The 20,781-nt window shown below is 40.8% G+C and overlaps 1 protein-coding gene across 3 annotated transcripts in view; it reads left to right on the top strand.

The window, feature by feature from the left end:
* The first annotated feature begins 5,934 nt into the window (after nt 1-5,934).
* Nucleotides 5,935-20,781, top strand: part of TMEM63A (transmembrane protein 63A) — a 31,349-nt gene continuing 16,502 nt past the window's right edge. Inside the window, exons 1-13 of one of the 3 annotated variants that reach the window (XM_075413088.1) lie at nt 5,935-6,009; nt 6,770-6,892; nt 7,777-7,976; nt 10,238-10,317; nt 11,847-11,910; nt 13,282-13,319; nt 14,442-14,584; nt 16,219-16,270; nt 17,431-17,539; nt 17,863-17,933; nt 18,399-18,479; nt 19,128-19,251; nt 19,608-19,741. In XM_075413088.1, coding sequence (XP_075269203.1) covers nt 7,788-7,976; nt 10,238-10,317; nt 11,847-11,910; nt 13,282-13,319; nt 14,442-14,584; nt 16,219-16,270; nt 17,431-17,539; nt 17,863-17,933; nt 18,399-18,479; nt 19,128-19,251; nt 19,608-19,741 — 1,085 coding nt within the window. In that variant the 5' untranslated portion in view covers nt 5,935-6,009; nt 6,770-6,892; nt 7,777-7,787. Of the gene's footprint in view, nt 6,010-6,098; nt 6,893-7,776; nt 7,977-10,237; nt 10,318-11,846; nt 11,911-13,281; nt 13,320-14,441; nt 14,585-16,218; nt 16,271-17,430; nt 17,540-17,862; nt 17,934-18,398; nt 18,480-19,127; nt 19,252-19,607; nt 19,742-20,781 lie in introns of those variants that run through there. The other 2 variants (XM_075413089.1, XM_075413087.1) reach the window with 2 other exon arrangements.

Here is a 20,781-nt window from a genome sequence, read left to right as displayed (position 1 = left end):
TGGGAAAGTCAGAAGGTATGATGATAATGCGTCCAACAGGTGACCCCATGCTATGGAATGGCCAGTATTTAGGCAACTCTTCTGCTTCCCTAAAGTGGAGGTGCCCAAAAGTGCCCAGCAAGGACCCAGATGCTTGCAGGGTGTCTTGAGCATCAGTCACGTCCTTGGAACTGGTTGGATGCTGCTGCGCCCCACCATTTCCAGTCACGCTTTAGTAAAGCCAGGCTGTGGGTGCAGTTTCTTGGTTGATGGATCAAGGCACGCCACCGTCGGTCACGGTTGTTTGCCGTTGTGATGGCTCTTCACAGCTTCCTGCTCCAGCCACTTTGCACCCTGCCACCAATCCGCCCCGGACGCTTGCGCCTGGCGCAGCTGGCACCTGACCCCCTGCTCGGGCTCACCGGGATCATCCTGCCTTCATTAGTGGCCCCCCGCGCTCGCCTGCTGCGGCGTGTGTCTGCAGAGGAGCCAAGACACTCCTGCAGCCAAAAATGTAACAGGGACCTTCTCGGCCCTTTGCAAAGCCAAAACTGGAATTTAACAGACCAGGCCTAATTCTAAAGGCGGAGACACACAAATCTACAGAGACAATCATTGGTGCAAGCTCCTAGGCAGAACAAAGAAGCTAATAAAGTGTACCTCTTAATTCTGCTGCTTCTGGTTTGCTTTGAGTTAACCTGGGATTAAAATAAAACGAAAGCTCTTTGAAATCCTCACAGGCTGTACTCTTTTTCATCTATAAATCCACGAGTGGGAAGGGGGAATTCTTGCCCAAGGGAAAAAAAAAAGATTACTAATTTTAAAAGTCCTTTAAAAATTATTTAATCCAGATTTCTATTCAAATATATTCTTATTTAAATATACTTATTTAAACTACAACCACCTATATTAAGGATTAAGGTTTTGACACTTTAAAAATATTATAAACTACATTTATAAATGTTCAAGCAATGTCTTTGATGCTGACATGTTGAGGGAAGTCAAGCCAGTGAACCAGGAAGGGTCATCACCAGGGCCCTGGAACCCAGTTCTTAAGTCTAAAAGCTGAGGATCTCACCAGATAGGGAGTGGGCAAAGCGTATAACTGCTTTAATGACTAGTTTGCTCAAAGTTCTCAAACTGAGTAGCATTAAAAAAAAAAAGGAAAAACTAGTTTTCCTCTTCTGATCTAAAACAGGATTTTAAAGGGTGCTTAACAAAAAAATATTTCCAACCTGTCTTGGGGATGCAGGTCCCAGCAAACCCTGCTAACTCAACCCTCCAATGGTTTAGACTGCAAGATCTCCTGGAGCGTTCAGTGGCTCCTGCACAAGCAGTCACCCAGCTTTCTGTTCCGGGGAAAGCAGAACCTAAGGCAAGGATGCCAATGTCTGTCCAGGTCTCATCCCAGTACCGGTGCAACAAGAGTTACTGTGTACAGTCAGGACAGCTGTAGAGCACAGAGGCTCTTGAGGACACTAGAGTTCTTTGCTAAAATTAATGTGTATTGTATCCACGACAAGGAAAACACTACAAACTGTAAGTGGTTTGATATTTTACACTGATGACAAATACACCTGCTCCCTGATTCACCTAAATCCAGTGGGTCATGTGGCCAGGTGTTGTCCAATTCGCTGGGAGAGACCAGGTTGTGACAGATGATTTCTACATCTCCTTCTCTCTCAGGGAGTTGCCGTAATTATAGTTAGTGCTATGCCACCTATGCATTAACTCTCTTCAGCCACTATATACACAGGGTTAATGCACAGATAGGCATTAAGATACTATGTATATTCAGAAAACAATGAAGTCATCCATGTTTCAGGTCACCTCGTCCTAGTTTTGTACCAAAGGGTGTCACATAACAGTGGTTGCATTTTGACAAGCTAATAATAAACCTAAAAATCCTATATATCAGCACAAGATTCTCCACAGCTGCAATTATCCACAAAGCAGAGGTTGCTGCTTGCTTATTTGTATTATGATTAGGGTTCAGTCAAGTCTTTCCATCTGTCTGGATTTTTCTATTTGTTTGTTTTTATTATAGACCTATGAATGCTCAGGCCTTTCGGAGGAAGACTCCATAATGCCCATGCTAAGTTCTTCCATATATTGAGGCTTGTAAACAGCTTGCTAGATGAAGGCAAAGATTAAAAGATAGCAAAGGGCTGCCAAGCTAGAAACCTGAATTAAATCCATTAAGACATATTTGAATAGGCAGATAAGCAAGGAACAGCAAGCTGGGCTGACGAGTTTCTTCAGAGAGAAGAAACCATGGTAAGAGTTGCTACGCATGGTAAAGCATCAGGCCACCTGCTACCCACGTCCAGAGACTATTGATGTCCTGTTGGGAGTTCACCCATCAAGGGAAGTCCTGCTGTGATAAATCAAACTCAAGCGGCAGCAGAGTTCTTCAGCCATAAGGTCACTTAATAAAGTAAGGGAAGAGTCACACATATAAGTGTAACACCCCGCACACTTGTTCAACTTGGTGCTAAAGAGCTGTTGAAGCGGATATGGAGCATGCAACATACGAGAAAGATGGAAGAATTTTAAATTCTGTTGACCTGCTCCCTGTGTCCTGAGGCTGGATTTCCATCTGCTCTAGCAACATAATTAAATGCTTGCTAAATAATGACAGTATGTGGCTTTTGTCACCAAAAGAACAGACAGTGGTAAACAAAACCCTATTTGCAAGAGGTAGGGAGGAGGGAAATGTGACTCTGCTGTTGAAATTAGAGATAAACAAAATCACACCACTTAGCTAAAGAGCCTGTCTAGACAGAGAAAGGAAAAAAAAAACCCAAATGACAAAAGCTTGGTGTTATTCTTGTGAGAAAGAGAAGGAAAAATTATTTTGTAGCTGGGTAAAAGTCTTCAGAATGAAGAATGTCAAGACTACAATGCCAATATCACTGAATATCACCTATTTCATGCTACAGAGTAAGATAGTCTAACCAGAGCAAGGCCTTCTTAATTTTGATAAATAAGGCAAGAATCAAAAGTACAAACAGCTTAGAAAATCAACCAAATGGATTTTGGTCCTAGAAGTGTAAGAGCTGCAAGCATACACTGAGGCTTTACCTACGTGGCAGATCTACTCTGCTGCAGCTACATCAGTAAAATTTAATTTAAAATAATGTGTTTATAACTATTCCACTTTGAATTCCTGTTTTGAAAGAAACTGTCCACAGGACGAGTTGTTCCAGAAAAACCAAGGTGGAATAATTACTCTGCTACACCCATGCCAAACAACCTTACCACCAATACAGCCTTAAGCAGAAAAGAGTGTGTTTTAAAGCTAAAATAATTAACCTCATTCAACACCAGTGGAATTTCTTTATTCCAGCAGTGAATCTGAACCACTCAGCTTTGAGCTGAGAACTTATATGCGATTTTCTAACTAATATAATTGTTACAGCCAATTTGAAATCACAGATTATCTACAATGCAGCTGCTAGATAAATTATGAATTTCTATCTTGAAATATCTCTCAGTTACTGCAGATAACAGGGACTTTTCCCTCTTTCTGGGATGGAGTGTGGGAAGGCACAGAGCACATGTACAGCCAAATGCTGCTCTTTGCTGAGCAGGCATTCCTGAAAAGTGAAACAGGGATTTCACAGAGTAAAGCAATTGTGGATTAATGAAATGGCAGGGAGCAGGACAGCGGGTATGCATGCAGGGCCCTCAGTGATACACACAGTTTGAACACACAGGGACACAGGGAGTCAAACACGGAGGGGCAGGAGCAGGACTGTCAACCACAGGAGATGCTGGCTTCACGGCAGCTGGGATGCTGATTTCTTTTAAACATAAAAGTCAACAGATGACTGAGGTTTTGATCAGTGTGACATCAGGTTGAACCTCACAATGCCCTGATGGTTTTATAGTGGTCTGAAACATCACCTCTGCTTCATCCGCGAGACTGGAGGTACAGTGCAAATCTTTGGCAGCAAGTACTCTCCCTGCCTCCCTCTGAACAGTTGCACTTTCATCATTACCATAATCCTCTTCTTCCTCAGATGCCTGCTGCTCCTTGAGGTCAATCACACCAATCAGGGGCAAAGGATGACGACTCAGGAGGAGGATGGCTGGCAATGCTGGGTATCAAATGGCTCTCGAGGGACCACTAAAATAAAGGGTAGAGAAGAGGTGGATGGCAGGGCCTTGCCGTACCGTGTTTCTGGCCTGCTGGGTGGAAGCAACTAACCCCCATAAAGCACAGGATGTCCTCGGGGATGGCTGGGAATGTAGACACATGAAGTTTAACTCCCAAGGTCTCCTTGTTTCCAGTTCACATCGTTTGAATGCTATTTCTCTCTTTATAGATATGTGGAGACAAGGGGCTTTGAATATTTCATGGAACAGTCATATTACTACTACTACTTAATCTATTTCAGGGCTACCTATCTTAGCATATGGCCTGCTCCACTTCTGCCTGCACCCTTTACCAGACTGGGAATTGCAAAATCTTGCTTGAAATCTCATGTATCTTCTTCTTTTTTTGCTGTGAAAACCTCTGGTTGGATCTGGTGGGGGTTTTTTATATGGATGAGTCATAGAGGCACAAAAGGGTTTCCTCCAAAGCAAAGCACTGTAGTCCACACTACTCTTAACATTAAAATTGAGAAACCACCGAGCAGTTAGGAAATCCTTCATTCTTCACCAGAGATTTTGTCTTTAGGATCAAGCATAAAATTATCATAGATAAACTACGCACTTCTGAAACAACTGTTGTAAACCATTATAATGTCAACAATATTGCATAAAGGGAAAGCTTGGCTCAAGGCGCTTTTAAAGGCAGCTCTGTTACCTGAAATCGAAAAGAACTCCCGAAACACACAAAGCACGTTTAGGGAGGAGACATTATTTTATTCTGCGCAGGGTGCGAGGTGGCAGATATCCACACATCACACACACACACACACACACTTACAATCACATCACATATTTACACAATAGGAAAAGTTAAAAAAATGTTAGGGCCACCTATTAGGTGTACCCTTATAACTCGGATTGGATAGCCCCCTTCTCACCTCAGTTTAGAGATGTAGCACTCCTAAAATTCACGGGGCATGCCCAGTGGGTCAGGGTGTTTGTCTGGGCCGGGGTCCCCAGCTCAGGGGGTGTGATTTTTAGTGTTTTAACGAGGGTAGCTCAGCTAAGGATACATGAACTCTCGGTTCTGCTGCCAAGTTTGTAGCCTACAGAAAAGGTTCTGATTAACTGTCCTTCTCACGGTCCAGTTGCTCCAGCGCATCCTTGGTTAAAGCTCCTGAGCATTCGTTCTTCCGGTTAGAGATGATTTAACGTCCTCCACTCGTCAGCAATCTCCTCGCTTCAACAAGTCTGTAACCGTCAGGTGTTCCTTACCTGGAACACTGGCTGCTACTGAGATGCTTGTTCATGAGTTGGTAACTATCCTCAAATTATAAACCTAACTGTTAGTTCTCCTGACTAAAGTCCATCCAGATGTCAGCCCCCAAGGGAACAGTTTGGGCAGGCGCAGGCCTCCACCTCAGTGCCTCTTGCTGACTCCGCCATGTGGGAATAAAACCAGCTCCCAGCACCACTCCCAGTGACTCCTGCACTAAAATAACCCCTCAAAAACCTGAATAAAAACCGGCGACCACATCTCCCAGCCGCCATGTCACGTTGGCGGCCGGTGAAAAGGGGCCAGCGGCGCACGACTAACGACAACAACTTTTTACTAGGAGGGGTCACTTCCCTGAGGGAAGCACTTTCGGGGTCTGGAAAAGCAGGCTCGGGGCAGCACTACCCCCTGGGAGGAGGCGAACCCAGCCGTCCTTGGGCTGTGCCGCCCGACGAGGGAGCGAAGGAGCCGCGGGCCCATCAGCGGCCGCCCGGCCCCGGCCCCGGCCCCGGCCCGCACACGCATGCGCGGCCGGCAGGACTTGTTGCTCGGGCTGGTAACTGCGGGGCCGGGCTGGTGCTCGCCCGCCGCGCCCCGGCTGGTGACGAGAGGGAGGGGAGGGGGGAGGAGAGGCCGCGGCTGCCCCGGCGCAGGTAAGGGAGGGCGGGAGCGGCGCTGCGTGGGGCCGGGCCGGGCAGGGGCTGCGTGAGGCGGCCGCGGGGAGGGCAGAGGGCGAGGGGAGCCCTGAGGGGCGGCCGCCGGGGCGCGGGCTGTGCTGCCGGGTGCGGCCGGGCCGCCTGCCGCTCCCCTGCTGAGGAACAGCCGTTTCCTCTGGGCGTCTTCCCCGCTGCCCCGTCAGCGGCCGGGACGGGGCCGCCGGCGGGGTCCCGGCCGCCGTCAGGGAGGGGGTTTCTGGTTCCTGGGGCCCGCGTTTCCCGGGCGGGCGGCGAGGTGCCGGCCGCTGCGGCGCGGCTCCGCCCGTGGGAGGCCTTGCCGTTCGCTTTATCTTCCTGACAGCCGGCTTCTTCAAAAATAATAGTTTTCAAGAGTTGGAAACCGCGTCTGGTGCGATCCAGCACGCTGCTTAAGCTTGAGCGTGCGGTCTCTGCGGTTGTCGTGACGCAGGTTTCCAAAACGTGTTCAGAAATACCTGCTCTCTTCTGTCAGCGCTAGGTCTCAATCCTTGGAAAGCAAAGGCAGCTGCACGGCGCAAATTGTGTGTGCGTTTTTTATTTTCCTGTGAAGAAACACATCAGCTGGGACAACATTTCTTCCCCCCACTCCTCTTGTTGGATGGTCCAACATTTAGTAAATGCTGTTTCGGGAGGAGCGTTCTCCAAGCTGTTCTGCTGCTGTTTGAAGGGACAACTGGTGGTTACTCATGTTCTTGTGCTGGTTTGGTTTTGTTTTCAGCATCCAGTGCTGTGATTGGAGACGTGCGTTCCTCTCGCGGAGGCATGGTATCAGAAAAGTAGTGTGCCTGGACCTGTGATGAGGACCTGCAATATTTGCTTGCAAAGGACAGAGTTTTCTGGGGTAGGCTTGCTTTATGAATTTATCAGTCAGAAGCGTGTTCTGCTTGAAGTGTGGCTTTTTTTGCCTCAAGTGCGTGGGAAGCATCAAGTTAATAAGATCCAAGAAAAGAAATGTTTGAAGTGGAAAGCCCCAAAATAAGTGAGCAGTTGCCTGCACTGATAAAAATACCAAATCTTGTGCATTCTTGTGTGTTACTACCTTATCTGAGCAGGTCGGTTAACTAAAATGAGGTAGATGGCTATTCTCTTAGAAGATTAGAGATACTCTTTGTTTTTTCTTGTTCACGATACACTGTAATTGCTGTCCTGTTCTTTCAGTTGAATACTTCTATGTAAAAAAGGAAAATCACACAATATTCCAAGAAGAGAGAGGAACATGTGTATTTGTGTGGTAGTTCTTTTCTGTGGAATTAGTGGCGATTTTGTTAATAGTCTTAAGGTCTTGACATTTGAATACAAGGTTCACAAACTGATCTGTTCACACATGCTCGTCAACTAGGAGCAAATCTTTAAACTGCTCTTATTGGAGTATCCAATGCCCCGTGTTACTCCTAGAATCAGAATCCAGGCCAAAATAGGTAGCTTGATGTTATAAATTAGAAGTTAGAGAAGTTTGTTTTGTGTGGGTGTTCTGTAGTCTACCTCAGATGTCTGTAGAGGACATAGATGGTTAGGTGTCTGAAATTCTTGCCTGGACACTGCTATTAACTGAGCCTGTCAGTTATTGCAAAATATTTTACAGGGAGAGACTGTCAAATATGACTTCTCTTATGAAGTAGTTTCCTGGTTGAATCTTCTTGCACGTTTTGTACTTGTAATGTTAGTACATTTCACAAATACCAGGCAAGCTTTTCACATGGTTGTTTCACTTTTTCTTTTTTTAAGGGAAAGACAAAATGAACCCTTTCTTTTTTCTGGGTTTTGGACATTCTCATCTAGTCTACTTCTGGAACAGAAGTGTACCTTTCAACTCAACAACAAATGAGACGTACTGCTACAGCACTGCCCAGGGCAGCACCGTGCTCCAAGGAGTAACTTTTGGTGGAATCCCAACTGTCCTGCTGCTTGATGTAACCTGCTTTTTTGTAAGCCCAGTTTGTTTTTTGTATTGAAAATCCTACTGGCCTTCTTGAAAGTTAGATTGTTCAGAATTCTCTTGTTTATCAGGTGGAGATTTATTTCTGAGAATATTCATAATAATTAATGTGCTAAGGCCATCCTGGGAACATCAAAGCACTTTTCAAGTATTGATGAATGTTCACATATATGTGGGATGACTGTGTCGCTGTATATTGCATGTGTAGATTTAGAGAGAGTGCAATATCATAGGGTCTGCATGTGGAATCGCGGCAGGCTTTGTAGTGGTACCTTAGATTGCTATGTTTTGTCTTAACTGCAAGAATATTTTTTCCTTACTCTGGGTTTAAGTACTGGGTACCTTTTCAGGAAGGGAACACTGTTCTTGACTTGATTGTTTTTCAAAAGGAAATACAATGTGGAAAATCTGTCATTTCACAAACATTTTTATACTATAGATTTCATGAAGCTTTCGAGGAAATAACGTGCTGATCAACTCAGTCCTGACAATAGGAGGAATAGGATTAGTTGCTGGTCTGGAGGCTCCAGGACAGGCCTGAGACTCCAATAAAACTTATGATTATTTCTGTAAGCTTGGTCTAGGTGGTCTTAAGCCACCAGAAAAAGAGCTGTAGACCTGCAGATTGGCCTGATAAGTGAAGTTTGTGGTAGTAAAATGAGACTAAAGGGATGAGATAGTTACTGAGTTCTAGAAAGCCACTGTGGAGAAACTTAAAACTACCTGTGTAAGGTCTGAGCTGGTGCTTTATAGGAACGTAGAGGATGTTCCTAAAAGCTGTGTAGCAGCATTCTTTGCTACTGACTTGGTATCTGCAGCATGCTACCATAAATCCATTTTCTGAGGATGTACAGTATTTACTGCTCTGTGCAACTGATGGCACAGCATTTAGTAAGATTTAGTTGGTGTGTTTGGGCATACTCATTTTTTTCAAAGCTGTGGTTAAAGTTTAAGATACTGAGTCTTTGCTTTTGGGTTCCTTGCTGTTGAACCCTCCTCTCAGACAGCATTAGGTAGAGAGTTAGACGCAGTGTAGAAGTCTCATCTCCAAGTACCAAATACTGCATTTATTTAGCAACTCCTGTATTCCTATCTTCATGACATGTTTACTGCAGATCCCTTTAGTAACTGTCAGTTGATGGGTTTCTGAATACTGTTTCTAGACTTGTTTCCCAAGAGAGTGAAGTTTATATATTGCATTGTCTTCCCATTTTTATCTGGCAGTTCCTCTTAATAACTGTAGAATAAATTAGCCAATTTCAGCCAAAGTGGGCAAAGAGTCTAGAGAACTTTCCTGCTTGCATGAAGTTGAATGGCCAGTTGAAGGAGGAAGATCTGAATTAATATTCCCTGTGGGAGGAAGGCGCTTGTAAGGAGGTTTTATTCATTGTGAAATGCGGAAATTAGCTGTGTAATCTTGACGCATAGATAATCTTGACATGTATCCTGGCTGGCCAGTCAGTATTTGCATACATCCAAGTAAGTTAAATCACTAGCACCACTTTCTAGCCAAACAGGTATGGGATGTAGGAGGGGCTAGGAGGTGAGGGCGTGTATTACATATGCATGGAAAACAGGCCTTGTTACTTCTGCTTCATTGGTTTGTACAGAGCAACTTGTTTCTTAAAAAAAAAAAAAAAAAAGAAAAATACATGTATGAAACACATGCTGGGGTTTTTTGTTGTTTATTTTCTTGGCCACTTTCAAAAAGTAAAAATACGGGTTGGGGGAGATAAAAAAATACATTGTCGAGATAAAATATAAATTTCTGGAGTTCCAGTTATAATACTGTATTACTTTTATTGAGGACAAAAATAATTCTCATACTTGAGAAAATAGCTGAGTCCCCTACAGCCTATTTAGTCACTGCTTAAAAATAAAATAAAATACCAAGCCTTTCATCATAGTTCTGGCCATTAAGTAATGAATAATAGTAAAGGAGTATTTATGAAAGTTTTTACTTTCTCTCAAGTACTACTCGCTACTTTTCTTGTCACAAACCTTGATACACTTGCAGTTCAGAAGTATTTTTTCATGCATCTTCCTTTGTAAATTGGAACAGGAAGGCAGGTGCTCTGGTCCTTTGGTCCCAGGTAGGTTGGTTTGTAGCACGGCCACCACTGAGTTGGTTAACATATGACAGTAGGCTTAGGAGCTAGGACACCATTTTTTGACAGTTCCTATATACCTAAGAATAATTATGAAGTGGAAAAATTAATATATCAAAAATATTTGCTTTTTATTTTCTAGATTTTGATATTACTGTTTTCCATTATAAGAAAGAGATTCTGGGACTACGGTCGTGTTGCTCTGGTGTCAGAAGCCGAAAGGTAAAAAAGATAAGCGATCAGACTCATATGTTTAAACCATTTGGGGAATGTGGAAGTAAGTACAGTAAATAGGGCTTAAATTAAGTGCCTTTGTATCAGTTAGATGTGTTTGTAATCATGTGCACATACTTGTTAAGGATGTCCTTGTGCTGCTTTTTGTGAAATACGTCCCACTCACAGAGTTCCTCTTTGCAGTGCCAGTAATAAAGTTGTGTGTTGGCCATTGTCAGTGAATTTCATTCTACAGTTGTGGGTTAAGGAAGTGGAGGTAAGAAAATAGGCTGCTTGTCTGCTAACATGTGTTTCTGTGCTAGAAGGATGTTAACTATTTTGTTTATTTTAGCTCAAGCCCAGTATCTTTCCAGAGATCCCTATGCAGCCTGTGTCATAATATTTCTGAAGAGTTTAAGTATAAAAAGGTGTATTTTTGCAGGCTTCTGAAGTTCTTCACTGATTTTTAGTAATAGTGCAAATGAGCTTTTGATTTTTTTTTTTTAATAGGACTTCTACAGGTTGATATCTTGGGATGTTTAAAAGCGATCTGTCTGTGAAGTGGGTAAACTTTTAACAGCGAGCCTCTTCCTGATATTAGTGGTGTAACTTAAGTTGTGGTAAATTCACAACTAAGCAACAGGAAAGGACTAAAAATGTGGGTTTAGATGTAATCTATGTACAATTGTGAAAAGTAGATGGTGAAAAAAAAAAAGATGGGCAATAACTGAGACAACTTTGATCCAGGTAGGTCAGGCAGGAAGAATGAAGATGCTCTGGTATAGGCTTCCGTGTGGGTTGTAGAGGCCTGCATGGGACAGACAGGTCCTTGAGCAGTCAGACACCTAGGAGCCTAAGTTATTGTCCCTGCCAGACTGCCAGCTAGGTCAAAATTATTATAGATACACCTATGAACACACTCCGTTTTAACGTGTATTGTCCTGTAATTATGGGCACATCACCATTGCAACATTTCTTTTTAGCAACAAACTAACACCAGGTACTCTGCTATTTTTGACGGCTAAGAGTCTCTAAAGTTTCTAGCCTTGCTACAGGACGCAGTCTGTGTGAGGAGGTGGCCCTGCAGGTAAGGGATTTAGTTGTGCAGAGAAATTCTGAGCAGTGGCTGTAAGACGGAGGAAGAAGGTGGAGCGGAAAGAGGTGGTGTCTTGTAACAAGGAATATCTGAACAGGAAGCTAGCTTCCAAATCTCATCATTGCTAGGCTTCCAGTCCTGTGTGCATTGTCTTATGTTACTGCGGTTTTAATATCCCAATAAAACATTGTTTTCTCTCTAGTTCAGTTATGTGCTCTCACGTCAGAAGTTCACATGTCCTCGCTTTTCAACATCAGACGTAGCACATGTTTCTAAAATTGAGCATATTCTAACAAGGTGAAGACCACAACTTTCCTAAGTGAAAAAGTGGTTATATACTACTTCCCTTAGTTCCTTCATAACTGTTAAAGTTGAAATAATGTGGTGGAATTCCCACATCTGTTATTAAAAATACTTAAACGCATCATTCAATGTATTTTAGTGAATCAAGATACAACCGACTGTCAACATCTTCATCAGTACCTGAAGATCTTGAATATGATAAGGTAGGTATTATAGAGTTCCGATATGGCTTTTCTAATGTAAACTATTTAATGGGATTTGTTGTAATTTGCCATTCCACCTAGCCCAATGAACCAGCCAGTAAACTGGAAGACCGTCTATATGCATACATTAGTAATGCATTGTTTATTGTGTTTTTATAGAACTGTATGTAATCTCTCTCTCTTGTCAAGCAATTTTGTATCATAAACCAGTACCTTGTGGTGTTGTTTTTAAGTAACTTTTTTTTTTTTTCATTAGGAGAGGAGAAAAAAGACTAGTAAATAATTTGTACTTAAACAACAGTTCAAGAAGTTACATGATGTTCACATTGCAAATAATACTTAGTTGGTCTTTGTAGTGCATTATTTTCCTCACAAAACTGAGAAAAGTGGATGCAAGGGTGAGGCTAGTAGTGGTGCTGTGTACTCTTAGTATTACAGCTGGTTTGGAGTGGAAGATAATTTTTTGGCCAGACTTTTAATTGGTTCCCGCCGTCGTCTCTCTGGAGTCTTTGAATTCATACATATCTGTCATTTGGTGTTGCAGCTTCAGAATGAACCATGCAAGAGTTTTCCAATGGTGGCAGCCTACATTTTAACATTTTATTTATGCAGCAACTTAATATCTAGCCTTGCAACTAAATAACTGTGTAAGCGCATACTGGTGTTTGATCAGGATTGCTCTGCTGTTTGTGTAGTTTTCTGCATCTTTTTTAAAACCCTGAAAGCAACTTTATCATTGAAGCTGTTGAATAAAAATGTGTCTCTCTAGTTGGATACTATTCATTTGAAAGAAGAGGCCTTCAGAGAGAGAAGATTTTTTTGAACCATACTGGAACATTCAGTGAGATGTGATCTCTGCTGTACAGTTTCGGAGGAGGATTTGTAAACCTATATAACAGCGTTGTTTCGAACTACTGTTTAACTGATTAACTTGTATTAGACTCTGATGGAGCTTATGCTTGAAATTGGAGAGTCTCCGGAAATGGTTTTGGAAAAAATAATCACCTTTTCAGCTCAAGAACAGTCCATTAAAAAAAATTTCCTAAGAAGTCTCAATCTTGACTTCTGTTCACTGGGAGTTGGGCACACTTGTATAAATTTAAGAAGTCCAAGTGATAAAAGTGCAAGTAATATAATGAACTCCACCAACCCTTAAATATTCTCTGAAGACAGACATATGAAGTACCTTGTGAAAAGTATGTAGAGTATTAGGTATTTTTCTGTATGTTTCTAAATGATGATTTCAGAGCAACAGACTGCCAGCTTTTTAGCTAAGAGACTGGTTTAATAGAAACACTTGTCTTAATTGTACAGGTTAGAGACTTTTTTTTTTGTATATTAGCTCCTAAAAATGTCCTTTTTTATTTATAGGGGTTTTGTTCTTGGGTGACAGCTGCTTTTCGAATGCAGTAAGTATATGAAACAGAAATAGTGAGGTGTGGTTTACTTTGCTCTTTTTTAATCAGAAAAGGGGGGCTGCAGGCAAAATGTTTTGTTTTTCCCTTGAGCAGATAGAATTTAATACCAACAGCAATACAGGTGCCCATGGTGGGGTGGAAAAAGATGATGAAAACAAGGTCAGCTTATGGGAATACTCTTCAGGATACAGTCATCCTTCTGTTGGCAGCCCAGGGGCTTCCTGAGCTTGGGACAGTCTGACCTTAAGTGAATCTATGGCATTTATATGGATTCTGAGCTAGTAACTAGGCTCTTGGCTTTTACTCTTCAAAGAGTACTGTGTGGGTGTTCCCCTGTTTGAAGCCAGTAGGGCCCCAGGCAGGAAATGGTGTTTCCCTGCAAGGATTTCTATGGAGAACTGCTGGTTTAGTTGGGGCTGGAACTGACTAACTCCCAGAAACTAAGCATTAGGTATGTGATGTTCATTTGTTGTGTCTCTTGAAGCTTAGTAAATCTTGGTTTTTAAAAGTCAATTTCTAGCTTGGGTACATGGAAGCAAAAAAGGAGTGGGGATTGAGTCTGTTTTTCTCTATTTTTGCTAGTTCAGTTCCTTCCTTTTCCAAGAACTGCTATTTTAATGATCTGTCCTGCTGACAATGGATAGATGATGAGAGTTCATTCCAAAGCCTATTAATACCTTCTGTTAATTGGATGTCTTAAGAGTAAGGTGATTCTGTTGCAATTTTCCTCATGGGGAGCCTTTGTGGAGCTGAGTAAACACTATCACAGTGTGATCTTAAAGTTTGAGAGCTAGACTTAAAGCAGGAGGTCTCAGCAAATGACTTTGTCCTCTTTTAGGCTGATAAGACCTTGGATTTATATTTGCTTTTTCAGATTACTTGTTTCTATCTTAAATTCCCTCATGTTAATTTTTGTATGGTGATACTGCTCAAGAAAAAGACACTTTTGGAACTTAAATTTATGCACGAAAGAACACAACTATGTTGAAAACGGGTCATCACTGATGAAGATGTCACTGGGTAGACTGAGAAATTAGCGTGTGTTCAAAAGCCACCCCCCAAAACCCTAGATACTAAGTAGACTGACCAGGTGCTTTTTTGTCCATGATGCAGTGATGATGAGATTCATGAGAGATGTGGTGAAGATGCCATACATTATCTTGCCTTCCAGCGTCACATCATCTGTTTGTTGATTGCTGTCAGCATTTTGTCTGTGTGTGTCATATTACCTGTCAACCTATCGGGTGATCTACTTGGTAAGAATTTTTTTTGTATTCTGAGAAGAATTTTGTGGTTTATACAATTGTAAAAGCTTTTAGGATTTTTTTTTTAATTCTGGTAAACTTTGTAAGGTGGGTTTACAGAGCTGTTCATAGTTGATCATCTTGGTGTATAATGGTGCAAGAAAAGCAATAATTCATTTGCTTTTTCCAGGAGCTCTCAAGTGGAGTACTTGCTTGTGTTTTCTTTTGTTTGAACAATAGCATCTTATTTTGGGTACTGATCTTGCTGATCTTGGTCCCCATAATTTATTCTCTTCTATTGTCCTGGATAATGTGGCCTAGTTTTTGTTTTCAGTTTACTTCTACCAGTGTTTTAAACAGCTTGTGACTTAGTTCTCCTCTGTAATGGGATACGTTGTACTTGTGCCTTTAGTGCTGTCTCTTTGTGGAACTGCCGGGTCTGACTTGCCTTTTATGAGCTCCTTCTTAGCAATTCTCTGTTTGTATTAGTATCTTCTTTCTTAAAGACCATTGCTATTCTTTTTTTCTTTTTTGCATTTCTTTTCTTTTTTTTGTTCTTTCAAAGGACCTGTTATCACTGCAGTCACTTCTTTCCTTGCTTTGCATCTCTGTGCTTTCAGCCAGCATCCCTAGTTTTACAGAATCAAATCCATCACAAGTGGTGCCATAGTTGCTGTCTTCACCTCCTTCATAAAGTAAAGAGAGAGGTGCCAGTGCCTTCAAAGAACTTACAGAATGTAGTTCCCTCTTCTGGTCTAGTTACTACATATATATTTATACCAAAATGGATTTTGTAATATGCATTGATTTGTGTGCACTGTTCTTCTCTAACTACAATTTGATAAAAGTTTTGTAGTATCTAGGATACCAATAGATGCTCGCAGGAGAATACAGCCTCTGTTTTCCTGCATTAGCTGTTGTGATGCTAGAAAATACAGCTGAAAAACAAATGTGAAGTTTTAGTGTCTCTCCCCTTCCACCGTATATTGATTTTGTGCATTTGCGGTTCTTTCTGTTGTGATGACTTAACTTGCAATGTGGTTTAACAGTCTGTGCTAGAAGATTGTTTAGCTTTCCAGGTACGCTTAGCTCTTTTTCCTTTGTGAACATGTACTCAATTTTCACTCAATTACATTATCATTTTTTAAAATACTTGACAGTCTAGAGAAACAATGTAATATAAATGCTCTCATTTTTGATCTTACTAAGGTTATCGGTACTGTTTTGTCAATGCTGAATTAGTGTAGCTTAAAAAACTGAGATAAGAAATCAGTGAAGAGGGAATAAAAATGTGAAGGAAAGATGTTCAAATCCCTAAACGATATTGTTCACGAACATGAAGGGACATTGGAGGGGGAAGGGAAACAGCTGCAAAGATCTAATATTCAGATTTTTAAAATAATCTATTGTTTCTCTTGATGGGTTGAAATGTGGTATAATCCTAGGGCTTTTTTCCAACTTTAAAATGCAGTACAGTGTAAACCAGCATTTATTATGGTTCTAAATCTTTTTAACAATGAACATGCTCAACATTAAAAAGAAGTATATCAACATTTTTAAAAAAACAGGATGAAAGCTGACTTTCTGATAGTGCGCATGTGGGTGTTGCACCAGTTAATTATGCTACTTGTTTTTATTCTTCTTAGATAAAGATCCCTATAGTTTTGGAAGAACAACTATAGTAAACTTACAAACTGGGTAAGTAAATCTTGCAGAGTACCTTTATGGTTACGTCTGTTTCCTGCCATAGTCTCTAAACACAAGAATTGATACTTGCAGCATGGCTCATAGGGTAGGAAGTGCTTATTCACGCTTCGTCAGCTCAAACTGGGATATGTTCTGCTTCAGGCTATGCAGTTACAGTGCTGATAAGAAATCTAGAGACTTGGCTTCTACTCTCTCAGCTCTTACTTCTTACCCCACATGTTTCTCTTGGCTAATGACTGCACATCTAGTGATACTATTTTCAGAATTTTACACATTAAAAGAAACCATGCTTCAGAAGGAAAATAAAGCTCGTAGTTTTACCAGAATGGGTAACTCGGATGATTTGAATTCCCTTACATCAGAGCTATGTGTGTGCTTATGTCTCCCATCCAAGATCACGATTAAAATTACTTCTATGTGTTTTAAAAACTGTCTGTAAAATAGTTGAAATAAAGCTGTACAATCTTTCTGGTTTATTACTTGATCAGTCCACATCTGTCCGTGATACTATGTCCAACAGAGTTTCTGCCAATGCACTTTGTTTTTTTTAACGATGTTATGAATCCTGTTAACTAGTGTGGAGTTTTTTTGCTTGGTTGGGTTTTTATCTGTAAAATAGGTTTCTGTATTTAGATTAATTGTAATTATTAGTGCTCCTCACAAAACTGAGGAACTGTTCACAGAACAGAGCTTCTGTAAGCTGTGAAGAAGGAGCTGTCAGAGAAGCAGAATTTACTCACTGTATTAGGCTGTTTTCACTTTGATTAAGGATTACATTTAAGGATAATTCAATTATGCACTCAGCAAAGTAAATAAGAAGGCAAATAAAAACATTTTGGCAAATAGCATAGAGTGTGCTATTGGTCATCTGAATGAGAAGGCGCAAGCCAAATGCTGCCTAGAAATGTCCATGTCATAGAATATCTGTTTCGTTTGTAGGTCTGTTACCCACAGAATTTTATGATAAGCAAGTAACCCTGATGGCTGTCCAAGACATCTGCATAGGCATGACTGACTACCAGTAGCTACCTTTTTTTCTTGTTTTGTGTTTAATGACAGATTCCAATCTGCTTAGTGTTTTGATGGCTGCTTGTATCAGTTGGACAATTAGTTCTTCCTGCTTCTCATATTCATAATGTTTTGTCTGACAGTAATAATCTTCTGTGGCTGCACACGGTCTTTGCTGTTGTTTACCTGATTCTGACTGTTGTCTTCATGAGGCATCACATGAAGTATGTCACATATAAGGAAGAAAACATAGTAAGTTTCTCCATGGGGGTGGAAAAAAAAGTACAGCATGTTTGCAGCTGGATAATGCTAAAAAGCAAATTGCTAAGATGCCTGCAAAGGTCCACTGAATGAATTTGAAAATGGATGGAGAGAAGGGGTTGGGGAGGGATTTGTGAAATTTTGGTGTAACCTATTACCGATGTAGAAGGTGAACGTGGTGCTGTCTTGAATAGATGCAGCTCCAATCAAAAATTTCCTGCCTTTTTTCCCTCTACAACATGGCTACTTGTGCTGTGTCACTGCCTTCCTCGTATTCTTGTTTTCTCTTTCATGATGTACATTTTCTCTTGCAGGTTAAGTGCACATTGTTTATAACTGGTCTTCCAAAAAATGCAAAAGAAGAGATGGTAGAAGGCCATTTCACGTAAGTTCCATGCATGAGCAGTATCATTGGAAACAGGAGATTTAAAATTATCCTAGTAGTTTTACCTGCCCAAAAAGAAATGTTTTTTGACTTTTGCAACTGTTTAAAATTCGTATTATAGTATCCAGCTTCTAAAAGCATATCTTATTCCTTAGACAGAATTGAGAAAAGACTATATTTCAATGAAGGTAGTTAACTGATCTTAAATTTAGCATCTAAGAAAGTGGCTGTGTATCCACACTTTCCATTCATGCTCCCACGTGGCCTTTACTTGGGAATAATGCTGCACATCTCATTAAGGTAACTGACAGCAGCCATCTCTCTGGAAGTCTCTACTCTGTCATACATCATTCAGAAATGAAATGACTGATTGAGATGTCAGTTAGACATCAGTGATGCTCTTTGAAACAGTTTCTTCATTGTACTTTGTGTTCTTACTGTTCTCATGTCCTGTTTACTGCTCAGTGCTGCCTACCCAACTTGCACGGTGGTGGAGGTCCAGATGTGTTATGACGTAGCGAAGCTTATTCATCTATTCAAAAAAAGGTACTTCTTTTTGTAATCTACATGAATTTAGCATAATTTTATGAATGCTTTGCCAGTCCTTAACATATACCACTAGTAGTAAGCTTGCACATGCTAGAAATGAATTCTGTTCTTAAAGTTCTGGTCTGGACTTCAGTTAGTTTCAGCTATGTTTTAAGGTGAGTTGTGGTGTTCAGCCTGTTTCTTGTGATATGTTGTGTATTGCATGTTGCGTAAGAAAAGCTTTGACGTGATGATTATTTATTTATTTATGTATTTATTTATTGTCAGGCAGTGCAAAGTGGAAAACCCAACTATTGAATTAACAACTCTGGGTCCCTGCTTCTTTGGCCAGAGGTGCTGGTCACAGGAGAAAGAAGTGTTATCTTCTGGGCTGTACAAGAATAGCAGTGTTCTGTTTTTGTTTGTTTTTTGTTTTTTTTTTTTTTTCCTGGAACCTCACTACAAGTGTAGGCTGTATAATGCTACTGCAGACTTGAAAATAAATTATACTAAGTAGCCAAAATAAAGTATATGAATATCTTTGGTGAATGATCAATTTGCTATCAGTCCTTGACATAACTTTTTCTCTTGGGGATTATGTTCTTCTTAAGATTGATGTTGATACTGTGTTCTAGCAAAATGTTACGGATGTGTTTTTCTGTCCAGAAAACAGGCAGAAAAAAGCCTGACTTACTATGAACACCTGCATCAGAAGTACGGGAAGCGGGTCCAAATCAACCCTAAGCCATGTGGTCAATTCTGCTGTTGTGAAATGAGAGGATGTGAAAGGGTAAGAGATTGTGTTAATTTTTAGTTATGGCTAGGTAGAGAGTTAGAAGAGCAGAGAATAGTTTTTGTGTGACATCTTGTTGAGCTTTAGAAAATTCTTCAGTCATTTACTGTAGCTCATCCTTCATGTTCTTGCACTGTAAAGAAAAGGAATTCCCCAAAACTTTTGAAATGTAATCTTAGTGCAAAAATTGAAGTACAAAAAAAAATCCTGTTTGTTTATCTTCACGTTGTGATATGATTTGTGATTTATGGAAGTAGTATGAGGAAGAGAGACTGTGGTTTGTGTAAGCTCTATATTAATGAAGATATTAGCCATCTGGTACTTGGATGTAACAGTCCTCAATTTCCCAACAGGAGGATGCTGTAGATTATTATACCAAAGTTAAAAATGAACTGATGGAAGAATATTCAAAAGAGGAACAAGCTGTTCATGATAACCCACTGGGAATGGCTTTTGTAACATTTCAAGAGAAATCCATGGCAACCTAGTAAGTTTTGTCTGCTGTCTTGTTTGTTCTATTTTAGCTATAGTAGTACAACTGATCTACTGTTCGTCTTGCTTGTATGCTTATGTTGGTTCTTCTTCCTTTCTTCTTTTTCACCATCCTGTGGATTTGGTCTGCTTTGCTTTCCGGTAAGTTTTCCTGTAAGTGTGCATTTAGCCTTTATGCTTTGACTGAGGAAAATATCTAAGGGACTAAATGGCTTTGGATGTTTATTGGGATAAGGAGCCTTTCTCTTCTGCGTGGGATCCAGTCCATCTATGTAATTTAATAGTAGGCCAGACTGACTGGCTCTTGAATATGGATTACTGATTTCTCAATTTTCTACTGTGCAGATGGTCCAATTACCAAACTGTCAAAGTGGGTGCAAATTACACTGCTAGTTAGTCATCTCAACAAAGTAGAGTTAGTGACTGACCTGGCCATAGGTGACAGATACACATCGTGTATTTCTCTTACCTGTTATTACAGATACATGTGTAGGCCTAATATCAGAAGTTGTTCAGTGCTTTTTACTCAGTCATTTGTAGAGAAAATGCATGTAGCCTCTCATTTTCTCTTGGCACTTTGTGAGCATCTTTTGCTAACACAAAGTGGGTAAAGGGAAGCAGAGTAATATTTGTATTACAATAATAGCACATTATACCTTTTTTTATTCTTCATAGCCTGTGTAATTTAAATTGTCTGCATTCTTTTGACCTTCAAGTCATGTTAGAGAGCCAGTCTTTCAGGCTTTTTTCAAGGAAGTCCAGGGCATAGAATTCCTTGCAAGAATTTGAGGTGCCAGAGGAAGTTTTGCTTGCTGCTTTTTAACTAAGTAGTGATTGTGTGGTGAAATCTGCCCCCCTCCTAATTTTGTAATGTTACACACCATATTTAGAGAATCTAGAGCATTAAATAGCATTTTAAGATGTGAAACTGAAAGAAGAAATAAGCACCTAAGTTTCTTCTCTAGCTGCTGAGTTGTCATATACAATTTTGATGGGATAGTCTCTCCTTGGGCATGTGTTCTGAGTTGCACTGCA

This window comes from Opisthocomus hoazin, chromosome 2, assembly GCF_030867145.1.
Source record: "Opisthocomus hoazin isolate bOpiHoa1 chromosome 2, bOpiHoa1.hap1, whole genome shotgun sequence".
In the NCBI taxonomy this organism is placed as follows: Eukaryota; Metazoa; Chordata; class Aves; order Opisthocomiformes; family Opisthocomidae; genus Opisthocomus; species Opisthocomus hoazin.
Note: the sequence above shows the minus strand (reverse complement) of the source record. Positions and strands in the feature narration are given on the sequence as shown.